At 40.5% G+C, this 13,431-nt stretch overlaps 1 protein-coding gene across 4 annotated transcripts in view; it reads right to left on the reverse strand.

Moving 5' to 3' along the window:
* Positions 1-13,431, reverse strand: part of LOC136866946 (zinc finger protein OZF) — a 54,132-nt gene that overhangs the window by 8,736 nt on the left and 31,965 nt on the right. For all 4 annotated transcript variants that reach the window (XM_067144037.2, XM_068226958.1, XM_067144036.2 and 1 more), the window contains one exon: positions 7,340-7,422. In XM_067144037.2, the coding sequence (XP_067000138.2) occupies positions 7,340-7,422 (83 nt within the window). The remainder of the gene's footprint in view (positions 1-7,339; positions 7,423-13,431) is intronic.

The raw sequence follows: 13,431 nt of genomic DNA on the forward strand, positions 1-13,431 counted from the left end.
TGAAAAGTGATAGGATTGGTACAGGGCTCCAATCAGCCTCAGGGCATTCCATTTCCACCTCAGCCATCCTTAAAGTGGTTTTCCATTGGTTTCCCGCTGCTCCTCCAGTCAATTGCTGGGATGGTATCTAACTTAAAGCCATGGCCACTTCCTTCCCTCTTCCTAGCCTATCCCTCCTAATTTTCCCATCCCTCACACGGCCCATGTTCAGCATAGCAGGTCAGGCCATCTGGATGAGGCATTGGTCCTCCTCCCTAGTTTTATCCCCCAAATCAAAATCTTACACTCCAGAACGCAGCCCTTTATGTGGTAGATGTGGCATCCCTCACAGAGTCTGAGGTAAAAGCCAACACAGGAGAGAAAAATGGATTGAGAAAGAAGACCTTTTTGTCATGTTTTATAATGCAATGTAATAATTAATTCATATACTGTCTTTAAGGTAATAATAATAATAATAATAATAATAATAATAATAATAATAATAATAATAATAATTGTACCGCGAGGGTACACCTGTCCTGTCCATTTAAATCAAGCACCTTGCAAAACGACATCTTATAATTAAAACATGAAACAACTAGTGCAGAAGATCAGACGTTGATCAACAGATTTCGCCACTCATGTGATAAAGTAATTTTGTCTTCCTAGGTTTACTACACTGTGTTGATTGTCTTTTGTTTTTGGCATTTTAAAGTTGTCAACACCACAACATCCTGCTGCCAACTTCAAATGTTGCCAATAGAAAATACCTGTATTTAATTTTACACCTATCAGTATTTTCTTCCACATATTTAATTATCCTACAAAATTTGAGGGATGTGTCAGGCGTTAGTCCAGATCTTTCTCAAACCTTCCTCTCAGGTACAAAACCTGGCAATTTTTCAAGCTACCTTGTCTTCTTGATTATCGAGTGTACAGAGTGTGTGCTAATAGTGGAGGCTGTTGATCATCGAGTGTGTGTGCTAATAGTGGAGGCTGTTGATCATCGAGTGTGTGTGCTAATAGTGGAGGCTGTTGATCGTCGAGTGTACTGAGTGTGTGCTAATAGTGGAGGCTGTTGATCATCGAGTGTACTCAGTGTGTGCTAATAGTGGAGGCTGTTGATCATCGAGTCTACTGAGTGTGTGCTAATAGTGGAGGCTGTTGATCATCGAGTGTACTCAGTGTGTGCTAATAGTGGAGGCTGTTGATCATCGAGTGTACTCAGTGTGTGCTAATAGTGGAGACTGTTGATCATCGAGTGTACTGAGTGTGTGCTAATAGTGGAGGCTGTCGATCATCGAGTGTACTGAGTGTGTGCTAATAGTGGAGGCTGTTGATCATCGAGTGTACTCAGTGTGTGCTAATAGTGGAGGCTGTTGATCATCGAGTGTACTCAGTGTGTGCTAATAGTGGAGGCTGTTGATCATCGAGTGTACTGAGTGTGTGCTAATAGTGGAGGCTGTTGATCATCGAGTGTACTGAGTGTGTGCTAATAGTGGAGGCTGTTGATCATCGAGTGTACTCAGTGTGTGCTAATAGTGGAGGCTGTTGATCACTGAGTGTACTGAGTGTGTGCTAATAGTGGAGGCTGTTGATCATCGAGTGTACTCAGTGTGTGCTAATAGTGGAGGCTGTTGATCACTGAGTGTACTGAGTGTGTGCTAATAGTGGAGGCTGTTGATCATCGAGTGTACTCAGTGTGTGCTAATAGTGGAGGCTGTTGATCACTGAGTGTGTGCTAATAGTGGAGGCTGTTGATCACTGAGTGTACTGAGTGTGTGCTAATAGTGGAGGCTGTTGATCATCGAGTGTACTGAGTGTGTGCTAATAGTGGAGGCTGTTGATCATCGAGTGTACTGAGTGTGTGCTAATAGTGGAGGCTGTTGATCACTGAGTGTACTGAGTGTGTGCTAATAGTGGAGGCTGTTGATCATCGAGTGTACTGAGTGTGTGCTAATAGTGGAGGCTGTTGATCATCGAGTGTACTCAGTGTGTGCTAATAGTGGAGGCTGTTGATCATCGAGTGTACTGAGTGTGTGCTAATAGTGGAGGCTGTTGATCATCGAGTGTACTGAGTGTGTGCTAATAGTGGAGGCTGTTGATCATCGAGTGTACTGAGTGTGTGCTAATAGTGGAGGCTGTTGATCATCGAGTGTACTCAGTGTGTGCTAATAGTGGAGGCTGTTGATCACTGAGTGTACTGAGTGTGTGCTAATAGTGGAGGCTGTTGATCATCGAGTCTACTGAGTGTGTGCTAATAGTGGAGGCTGTTGATCATCGAGTGTACTCAGTGTGTGCTAATAGTGGAGGCTGTTGATCATCGAGTGTACTCAGTGTGTGCTAATAGTGGAGGCTGTTGATCATCGAGTGTACTGAGTGTGTGCTAATAGTGGAGGCTGTTGATCATCGAGTGTACTGAGTGTGTGCTAATAGTGGAGGCTGTTGATCATCGAGTGTACTGAGTGTGTGCTAATAGTGGAGACTGTTGATCATCGAGTGTACTCAGTGTGTGCTAATAGTGGAGGCTGTTGATCATCGAGTGTACTCAGTGTGTGCTAATAGTGGAGGTTGTTGATCACTGAGTGTACTGAGTGTGTGCTAATAGTGGAGGCTGTTGATCATCGAGTGTACTCAGTGTGTGCTAATAGTGGAGGCTGTTGATCACTGAGTGTACTGAGTGTGTGCTAATAGTGGAGGCTGTTGATCATCGAGTGTACTCAGTGTGTGCTAATAGTGGAGGCTGTTGATCACTGAGTGTACTGAGTGTGTGCTAATAGTGGAGGCTGTTGATCATCGAGTGTACTCAGTGTGTGCTAATAGTGGAGGCTGTTGATCACTGAGTGTACTGAGTGTGTGCTAATAGTGGAGGCTGTTGATCACTGAGTGTGTGCTAATAGTGGAGGCTGTTGATCACTGAGTGTGTGCTAATAGTGGAGACTGTTGATCATCGAGTGTACTGAGTGTGTGCTAATAGTGGAGGCTGTTGATCACTGAGTGTGTGCTAATAGTGGAGGCTGTTGATCACTGAGTGTGTGCTAATAGTGGAGGCTGTTGATCACTGAGTGTACTGAGTGTGTGCTAATAGTGGAGGCTGTTGATCACTGAGTGTGTGCTAATAGTGGAGGCTGTTGATCATCGAGTGTACTGAGTGTGTGCTAATAGTGGAGGCTGTTGATCACTGAGTGTGTGCTAATAGTGGAGGCTGTTGATCACTGAGTGTGTGCTAATAGTGGAGGCTGTTGATCATCGAGTGTACTGAGTGTGTGCTAATAGTGGAGGCTGTTGATCACTGAGTGTGTGCTAATAGTGGAGGCTGTTGATCACTGAGTGTGTGCTAATAGTGGAGGCTGTTGATCATCGAGTGTACTGAGTGTGTGCTAATAGTGGAGGCTGTTGATCACTGAGTGTGTGCTAATAGTGGAGGCTGTTGATCATCGAGTGTACTCAGTGTGTGCTAATAGTGGAGGCTGTTGATCATCGAGTGTACTGAGTGTGTGCTAATAGTGGAGGCTGTTGATCATCGAGTGTACTGAGTGTGTGCTAATAGTGGAGGCTCTTGATCACTGAGTGTGTGCTAATAGTGGAGGCTGTTGATCATCGAGTGTACTCAGTGTGTGCTAATAGTGGAGGCTGTTGATCATCGAGTGTACTGAGTGTGTGCTAATAGTGGACGCTGTTGATCACTGAGTGTGTGCTAATAGTGGAGGCTGTTGATCACTGAGTGTGTGTGCTAATAGTGGAGGCTGTTGATCACTGAGTGTGTGCTAATAGTGGAGGCTGTGGATCATCAAGTGTACTGAGTGTGTGCTAATAGTGGAGGCTGTTGATCACTGAGTGTACTGAGTGTGTGCTAATAGTGGAGGCTGTTGATCATCGAGTGTACTCAGTGTGTGCTAATAGTGGAGGCTGTTGATCATCGAGTGTACTGAGTGTGTGCTAATAGTGGAGGCTGTTGATCACTGAGTGTGTGCTAATAGTGGAGGCTGTTGATCACTGAGTGTGTGCTAATAGTGGAGGCTGTTGATCATCGAGTGTACTGAGTGTGTGCTAATAGTGGACGCTGTTGATCATCGAGTGTACTGAGTGTGTGCTAATAGTGGAGGCTGTTGATCATCGAGTGTACTCAGTGTGTGCTAATAGTGGAAGCTGGGGCGTTTCGCACTTCATCGAGCAGCCCAGCGCAGTAAGGTAATGGCAGCCATGTTCTAACTAGGTGATAGCCTCTGAAAGCTAAACCGAGGGTAAGGTTTCCAGTCTTTAAGAATGTAACTTTAAATTTCTGATCTCCAATAATCTAAACTTCTTCAAATGTTAATCTCTAAACTAGCCTAGAAACTTAGCTTAAATTCAGGAACAAAGAGTGTGACACCCTCTCGAGTTCCCCATCAACTTGTATTTGAGATGACTATGTTTCTGTAACTGTTTTATATCTGTAGCCTTGTAATTAAAATTTTCTCCATCTAGTCACTTCAGTAGTATGGGATTAGACTCTGTAGCGTTGGGCAGTGAGCCCTACTAGGATTTTAAATTTCTAAGTGTCAGTGTCATGGAGTGCAAGTGTCTGCCTCTGCATTATTTTGGTTTTCAGGCCAGTAGCTTTAACCTGTGTTTTTTCTTCCCACCAAGGCCCAGTAGAATGGGTATTCGATACCCCTGTATCATTCAATTCCTTTCTTTTAGGTTAAGTAGTTAGATTGTTGTGTGTCTAAGACAGTGAATACTGTTGGAATTGTAAATAGTAGGTGGTACCCTTGACAGGCCTGGTCGTTTCTAAAAATTCTGTGTCCTATTGTAAAGTTTTAATAGTGCAAAGATGCTCTTTGTCTCTTGATGATTAAATGATGCCTTTTGGAAGGTGGTAACGTTGTGGTGGAGCAAAAGTGCTCTTCGAAGAGTTGTACCTTGTTAAAAGATATTGGGAGATCTATCTCATTGAGTGTGTTAGAAAGGAGAGTCAGTGCTCTTGGAAATTATCAATTTAAGGGGGCTCATACACCGCTCATAGCCATCTCTATATTGTTACGATTCAAAACTCTCTATCTACGTTGTTTTTCAATGTAACTGCATGAAATTTTGTAAACCAACAAAGGAGACCTTCTAATTGCGTTTACTGTCCATAAACTAAATTTTTTGGTAGTATGATGAAAATATTTACGAAGAAAAAATTATCCAATTTTTTTATGATAACATCTCACAAAAACACGATTTCAGCAAAACTACTCATCATATTAATTTTAATTTTGTTTTCTGATTAGCAAACGACATGTAGCCGGGGATAAACTAGTATGAATGGTGTGGGACTATTACTAAAATTTCTGCATATTTTTATGTTTCAGTCAGGTAAAACTTCTGATTTTTCCTTTATACATCTATCAATACTTCAATGATTTTCTGATTGTTTGTAATTATCTTAGTATGTCCTCTAGAATCTGTATAAGGTAATGTACTTGCAAGTTTCATGGAATTTGAGCGGTAATTGTGACAGTTATCATGTCTTTTGTAACCAAATTAGCAACTTTCGGGGAATCAGCTTTAAAAGTAAAGCAAAAAAACTTGCTTTCATACTTCATTAAAATGCTCCAGCAGAGTATGTTGCGCCTTCCTTCTCGATGTTTTTGTTGAGCTGTTCGAGTCTCAGCCTTCTCCTTGTCCTGCTTGCCTCCTTAGTGGACTCACAAAGACGCTTTTCTGCTGACCTCAACCTTTCATAGTCAAGCTGACCCCGTGCACTCCTAGCAGATGCACTTTTAGGTGTTTCGTAACTGTTGGGAGAATTTTCATCACCCTGACATTTTGAATACCTATTACCGCGAAAAGTTCTTCTTTTACAACGAGCTACGCCCCCGTCCTTATTCACAATTCACCAATATCGCACAGACAGAAAAAAATCAAATCAACTTAGCACTATGTGATGGTAAATCACAGAACACCAGTGGTAAATCAAAACAAAAAATACCCAGTCGCCAAGGAGTAATTAACAAAGCAACCTTCTATTCCATGGTTAAAAGAACATCTCCGTGGTTACCAGAACACAGCAGCCATTGTTAGTCCAATAAGATTAAAAGGATGCACTGAAAAAATTACTGAAAAATAAATCTGCTTGTCATGCCATGCCCACTCAGCTGACAGAACAGCACATAGTATTATTAAAACTGCGATAACTCAGCGAAATATGAATATTTTTAAATAAAACTTCATATATATGTCCCGAAAGAAAATGTCTTTCAGATGAGACCACAAACAAAAAATCGATAATTTTCTAATTAAGCAGTGTATGAGCCCCCTTAAAGAGCGACAAGCTCAGGTTCCTAATGTGTTGCTTGTTGAATGTTTTTTTGATTGTACCTACATTGTGCCTGATCTAACCAACTATTTCTGCAAATGAAATCCTGTTTTTGCTAAGTGAATTGATTGTTAATATTTAATTTCTGATAATAAAACCAAACGTTGGGAAAAAAAGGAATATAACTTTGATTTTTAAAGCTTTAATTAATCTTTTTATTATAGTAGATAGATCCATTCTGACAAGCACCTTCTTTCACCTCTGTCCACCACAAAAAAATTTAACAATAATAATAAATATCCTGCCAGTGTACTAAAATTCTATTCAAAATTAAATTTGAATAGATTTATAAAATTCCACCTTATACAGGATCTTCTCAATTATAGAGCTGTCATCTTAACACTTAACTTATGAGGAAATTTATCTTAAAATTATTAAAACACTCAAAACCAAACACGCTGATTTGCGTTTTACAATACTGGTTCAAATGGCTGCATTATTTTGTGCTGATGGCACCCTAATAGATGGATACTGGCTATATCAATCACTGAAGGTTTGATTTCTGTGCTTAAATACAATATTTAGATATTTGTTTGTATTCCAACATCAAGAAAGATCAAACTTGTAGGTCTTGTATAAAAACTGTAGAAACAGCTTCCTCTGCTATAATTGCCACTAAAAAGGGAATTCACAAATGTTTTCAACAAAATAGTTGATGACATTTCAGATAGTGAATATAAAATGACAATATATGCAGTGACAGTTGTTAGGTACTGAAAGCAAACCTGCTTTAGAAATGTATTGGTCAACTTCAAGTACTTTTCTTCAATGAAACTACTTCCAGAAACAGGTTTAAAATGTAAATTCCCTAAACATTTTGCTCAATTCTCTTTCCTACTTCTTTTAAGAAATTAAACTTTAAGTGTAATATTATTAAATAAAGGATGAAATTGACAAAAATGGCAAGCTCAGGGAGTTCCAATAATCAACACTGAGGATAGCTGTCAATGTATAAATGACCTGCTCAGAACTGTGTAGAGTTAAAGTTACCAAACTGAACCAAACCGTACTTACTTGTTGTCTTCTTCAAAACATGGAAAATGTTGACCAGCTTTATGTTCGTCTATAAAGATTTCATCCTTAATGCCCGTCGAGTGCTATAAGAAGTAAGAATATAAGTTAATAAACAAGGTAAAGAGGTAACAAGAATAAATATATATAGAGAGAAGGAACAATTGAACAAATGATAAAAATAAATTCCATACTTGCACAACAAAGTTACCTTCCAAAGTAAAAAATATGAATACCATACATATACGAGAAATCCTGGATTATTTTTTCTCAAAATCTGGAATTGAGATGTTTGGGAGGAAGTATTATTTGCACTAATGTTGGTAATATGCTCCTAACACATAGAAATCTGAAAGTGTGTATTTTTCCATTCACTGTGTTGGCAACTCTGTTCCATACACAATCGAGAAGCATACCGCGTAGATTTCCTGTCATTTGCAAGGTGTCAGCTTAAGAAGAAGCAAATGTTCAGGATGGCTGGCGAGAGTTTCCATTATAAGTCGTTCACGGCTTTAAAAAAATTGCACAATACTGAAGAGGAAGAACAAATTGGTCATTACACTGTGGAAAGAATGTTGAAGTATATCACAGGAGGAAAAATATGACTAGTTTTTAACATAAAACGAATAACTGCTAGAATTCATGGCACAGAAAGCAAAGTCTCAATAAAAACCAGGATATTATAATATGTGATTGACAAGGGACAGTTTTGATGTGCAGACACGAGTGAAATGCGTCTGATGAAAACTATAGCAATAGAATGAGGGTTAAAACTGATGCGTTTTGAAGTTAGCTGTAGATGGCTCGCACACATTTTTGAATGAAACAACTTCAGTTTCATTAAAAAAATGTCTCGTTATTAGTCAATGCAAGAGAAATTCGTATTTACGCTCGCAAACTGGAAATGCAGACCAGACATCTGTCATGACAGATCTATTCTTTATTGTGTAATTATTTGTACTGTCATATTTACAGCTTTCAACATAAATATCTAACAAAGTTTTTTTCAATATTTCCCTTCCTAAAATTAGAGCTCGGCAATTATTCATGTATATAAAGTAATAGAAAGGAGAAAAAAGGGCAGTGTCAAATCAAGTCATATAGGCAGAGAAACATGAAAAGGATCGTAAAATATTTTAAACACAACGAAGAACCAGAGTGAGAAGAGGGAGCAACAGAAAGAAGAGAAGGTGTGATGTTGTGGACAGCATGCCAAGAGTACTGGCCCAGGTATATAAGACAGGCGAGACTTGTTGGGGCTTAGGAGCAAGTTGGCCGTGATAACAGAAGGACGTACTTCCTTCCCGCTTAATCATACACTGTCCTTTAATTAATTTACATTACTGTCCTTAATATTAATTTGAGCTAATTAGCATAACTCATTCAAAGGTTTTTTTGACTAGTTTTGATCAATACAACGATCACCTTCAGCATATAAAATAAGATAAAAAACACAACTAAGAATGAAACATAGCTATCTAAACACATAATGGTGACATGTCCATTTAAAGAAGTCAAGTGACCCCATTAGTGTGTTGGAAATGTGGTGGAGAAAAAAAGAAAAAGAAGAGTGGCTGAAGTCTTACTCAATCAAATGAGGCTTATTATTCTTATTATATAGTATTATATAATTCAGACTTTTTTGTGGAGTTTTGCAAGAGTGCTGCTGAAGGCATTTTGATTCCAGTCTACAACACCAAGGCTATAAACTAGAAATTTGTCAGATACCTGTAATTCTCAGTGAACACATAGTGATCGGGTGCATACGGGTTAAGAGAGGGGTTTTATTTACAACAATGAAAGTTTTAATCCCACCTAATCAATACATCAATTTGAGCTAATTAGCATTAACTCATTCAAAGGTTTTTTGGACTAGTTTTGATCAATAAAATGATCATCTTCAGCATATCTAATAAGATAAAAAACACAACCAAGAATGAAACATAGCCATCTAAAAACATACAGTAATAGTAAAATGCCTATTTAAAGTCAAATGGTACTGTGAAAGTCCTATAAGAGAAGAACAGAATAAGCATGAGAATAAATACAAATTATGGGTTAATGATTCTAAAAGTTACAAAATTGTCAATAGTGACAGACGAGCAACCGTGCAACAAATCATGGCTCAATTCAACACAGGCCATGCTAGACACATCTTCCAGTGCACAATCCGTAGGAACAGTGGTTTTATGGGGTATGGGAGCCGGCGCCACACACGGGTGCCACTGTTAACCCAACGTCATAGGGCACAATGACGCGCATTTGTTGCCAGTCACCAGGGATGGACACCGGAACGATGGCAGAACGTAATATGGTCGGACGAATCACGATTTCAACTGCACCATGCCAATGGGAGGCATGGACTATGGTGCAGACCACATGAAGCGATGGATTCCACCTGCCTCGAAGGTGTGGTCCAGTGCGCTGGTGTCTCTGTTATGGTCGGGGGTGCATTTTCCTGGTATGGAATGGGCCCCCCAGTTATTCTGGAAGAGACTTTGAATGGTACGCGGTATGTTGAGCTGCTCGGAGACCATCTCCACCTAGTTTTGGCCTTCCAGCGCCCAGACGGTTCTGCGGTGTTTCAAGATGACAACGTGCCGCTACATTGCTCCCACGTCACCCGCGAATGGTTCCAGGAACATGCAGCGGAGGTCCAACGACTGCCATGACCACCCAGGAGCCCCGGTATGAACCCTATTGAGCATATCTGGGATGTCCTGGAACGCAGGCTCCATGCCATGGATCCTGCACCCACGAACAGACCAGCATTGGTGGCTGCTCTGCAAATGATTTGGTGTCAGCTGCGTCTAGAGGACTACCAAGGACTTGTCGACTCACTTCCAAGGCGTCTCACTGCAGTTCGCAGGGCCAGAGGAGGCCCCGCACGCTATTAGGTGACTATCCCATGACATTTGCTAAGTCAGTGTACAAGTAATAATGTTTGAATATTTCAGATATGGGCCTCAAAACCTTGTAGTCAGACCAGGCATTGGTTATTGGGTTTAACACTCGCTACAATGACTGGCAGTTCATTGAAGCTGTGCACTGCAAGTCAGGTGCAGATGACAAAGCATTCACTGGGGACCTATTGCAGAATATCTCTGATGGCCAGCAACTCACTGAGACTGTGCAATGGGATTCAACTAATGATGGCAAGCTAGGGACCTCTTGTAGACCATCCCTTATGACCAGAAACTCACTGAGACTGTGCACAGGCAGTCAGCTGTAGATAGCAAAGCTAGGGACCTCTTGCAGACCATCTCTCATGACCAGCAACTTACTGAGACTGTGCAGTGGGAGTCAGCTGTAGATAGCAAAGCTAGGGACCTCTTGTAGACCATCCCTTATGACCAGAAACTCACTGAGACTGTGCACAGGCAGTCAGCTGTAGATAGCAAAGCTAGGGACCTCTTGCAGACCATCTCTCATGACCAGCAGCTTAATGATACTGTGCAGTGGGAGTCAGCTGTAGATAGCAAACCTAGGGACATCCTGCAGACCATCTCTCATGACCAGCAGCTTACTGAGACTGTGCAGTGGGAGTCAGCTGTAGATAGCAAACCTAGGGACCTCTCGCAGACAATCTCTCATGACCAGCATCTTACTGAGACTGTGCAGTGGGAGTCAGCTGAGGATCACAAAGCTAGGGACATCTTGCAGACCATCTCTCATGACCAGCAGCTTACTGAGACTGTGCAGTGGGAGTCAGCTGTAGATGACAAAGCTAGGGACCTCTCGCAGACCATCTCTCATGACCAGCAGCTTACTGAGACTGTGCAGTGGGAGTCAGCTGTAGATCACAAAGCTAGGGACATCTTGCAGACCATCTCTCATGACCAGCAGCTTACTGAGACCGTGCAGTGGGAGTCAGCTGTAGATAGCAAAGCTAGGGACCTCTCGCAGACCATCTCTCATGACCAGCAGCTTACTGAGACTGTGCAGTGGGAGTCAGCTGTAGATAGCAAAGCTAGGGACCTCTCGCAGACCATCTCTCATGACCAGCAGCTTACTGAGACTGTGCAGTGGGAGTCAGTTGTAGATAGCAAAGCTAGGGACCTCTAGCAGACCATCTCTCATGACCAGCAGCTATTGAGACTGTGCAGTGGGAGACAGCTGTAGATGACACAGCTAGGGAACACTCGCAGACCATCTCTCATGACCAGCAGCTATTGAGGCTGTGCAGTGGGAGACAGCTGTAGATGACACAGCTAGGGAACACTCGCAGACCACCTCTGACCACCAGCAAATTGTGGAGGATATGCTCTAGGAGTCAACTGTAGATGACAAAGCTAGGGAACACTCGCAGACAATCTCTGACCACCAGCAGCTCATGGAGGACGAGCATACCCAAACAGATAGGGTGCATCGCACAACCGACTTTGACACGATTTGCCGAGTTGCCACCGAGCACTTTGTTGTTGTGTTAATAGACAAGTTTCGTTATGATTGTGATTTATGTGACAGGCTGTGATACATGAAGAACGTTAAACCCCAACACTCCAGAAATCTTGGAAAACAGATGTGCAGCTTGGATCATCATATGAAACCACAACTGTAATCACATTCTAGATCTGATGTGCTCCAGTACTTACGTAAATCGCAACAACTTCCTCCTCTGGGCGTAATAATGAAGAGATCTCTATTGCTTCAACTACCTCAACCTTCTCCTTTTGTCAGAAATATGTATTCTATGCCATAAAACTTGCAACAATATCCACACAGCCCATCATTTTTTAAATAAATATGACATGATACAGAACCAATAGAATTTATTTCACCTTAATTTATTTCACTCATTATTCCACCTCCCTGGAAGAACAGACATACTAAATATGTCCAATGATTTACCTGTTCCAGTTTGGTACTCCTGACCTGATATTAGCTCAACTGCATCAACATCGGACAAATTATGGTCAGAAGTTTTCCAGCCCACTTCACTGCTTCTTCCTTCCAAACTTCAGATAACTCACCTAAATTCAGTTATGCTTTCAAATTACAATTAATTTGGGCAAACTTATTTAACAGGATAACTGTCACAAGGCATTTATCAGCCTGACATATGAGACATACATAGAAAAGAATATTAAAACATGGATAAAAAACATGATAACAATTATAAATCCGTTGTAAGAGGGAACAACAAAGAGGATACAGGAACAAATACAAAAACACAAATAGAAGCAGAAGATTTTTAATTGAAAAGGATAGATGGTATGAAGATGACACTATATTAAAATATGAAAACTGCCCTTGTCTTTCTGTATTTTTATGTTTGTCCTACTACACAGTGCACACGACTTAACTGCACAAATAAGCAGTATTTTTGCACCTTAACTTGTTCCTTTTAACTTAACGAAATGAGACATAAATAGAATTCTTTGAGCGATAGCTCAATAAAAACCCTGATAAACTGGGGTTTAGGATCCGAACTGGATGACAGCAATAATGAATGATTTCTTCTTTCTGTCAGTAACTTGAGTAAAGATTCATATTTAATTATAATGATAAAAGCAATACGCTTCCCTGTTTACATAATTTTCTTGAATTTTATGACACAAAGTGAAAATGTTCTTAATCGTACTGTAGAAGAAGGATTAATTTTACTGATCATATTTTGTCTTTTAGGCAGTGTATTACCCTCTTAACTGGGTATTTTTGATGTGCTTGGTGTAACATGCCCTGTGTATATTTTCAGCAGATTGCTATTACACTGCAGGATAGGCAAAAATGTTACTAATATCATTAATCAGTGATACAAACAGTAAAATAAAGGAATTTTAATGAATTCATTATAATGTAAGAGATATATTTCTTTTCACCAGTTTTACACAACTGTAAGGTCATTTACCTGGTTAGAATTTGAGTGCTTTGTTCATATGTTAGCACCTAAAATTAAAAGAAATAAAAGCAAGGGATACTTTTGAAAATATTCCAATATATTGAATTCATCGTCGAAGTCCACGTACCCAAACATCCCTACCAAAGAAACTGTAAGAATCATCAGTGATAATATCAATAAACACAGCGGCCTTAGTAAGATGGAAATTGAAGAATTCATGAAGATATTAAATTTTGTCTTAAGCAACAACTTT

The sequence above is a fragment of the Anabrus simplex genome, chromosome 3 (assembly GCF_040414725.1).
Source record: "Anabrus simplex isolate iqAnaSimp1 chromosome 3, ASM4041472v1, whole genome shotgun sequence".
NCBI lineage: Eukaryota > Metazoa > Arthropoda > Insecta > Orthoptera > Tettigoniidae > Anabrus > Anabrus simplex.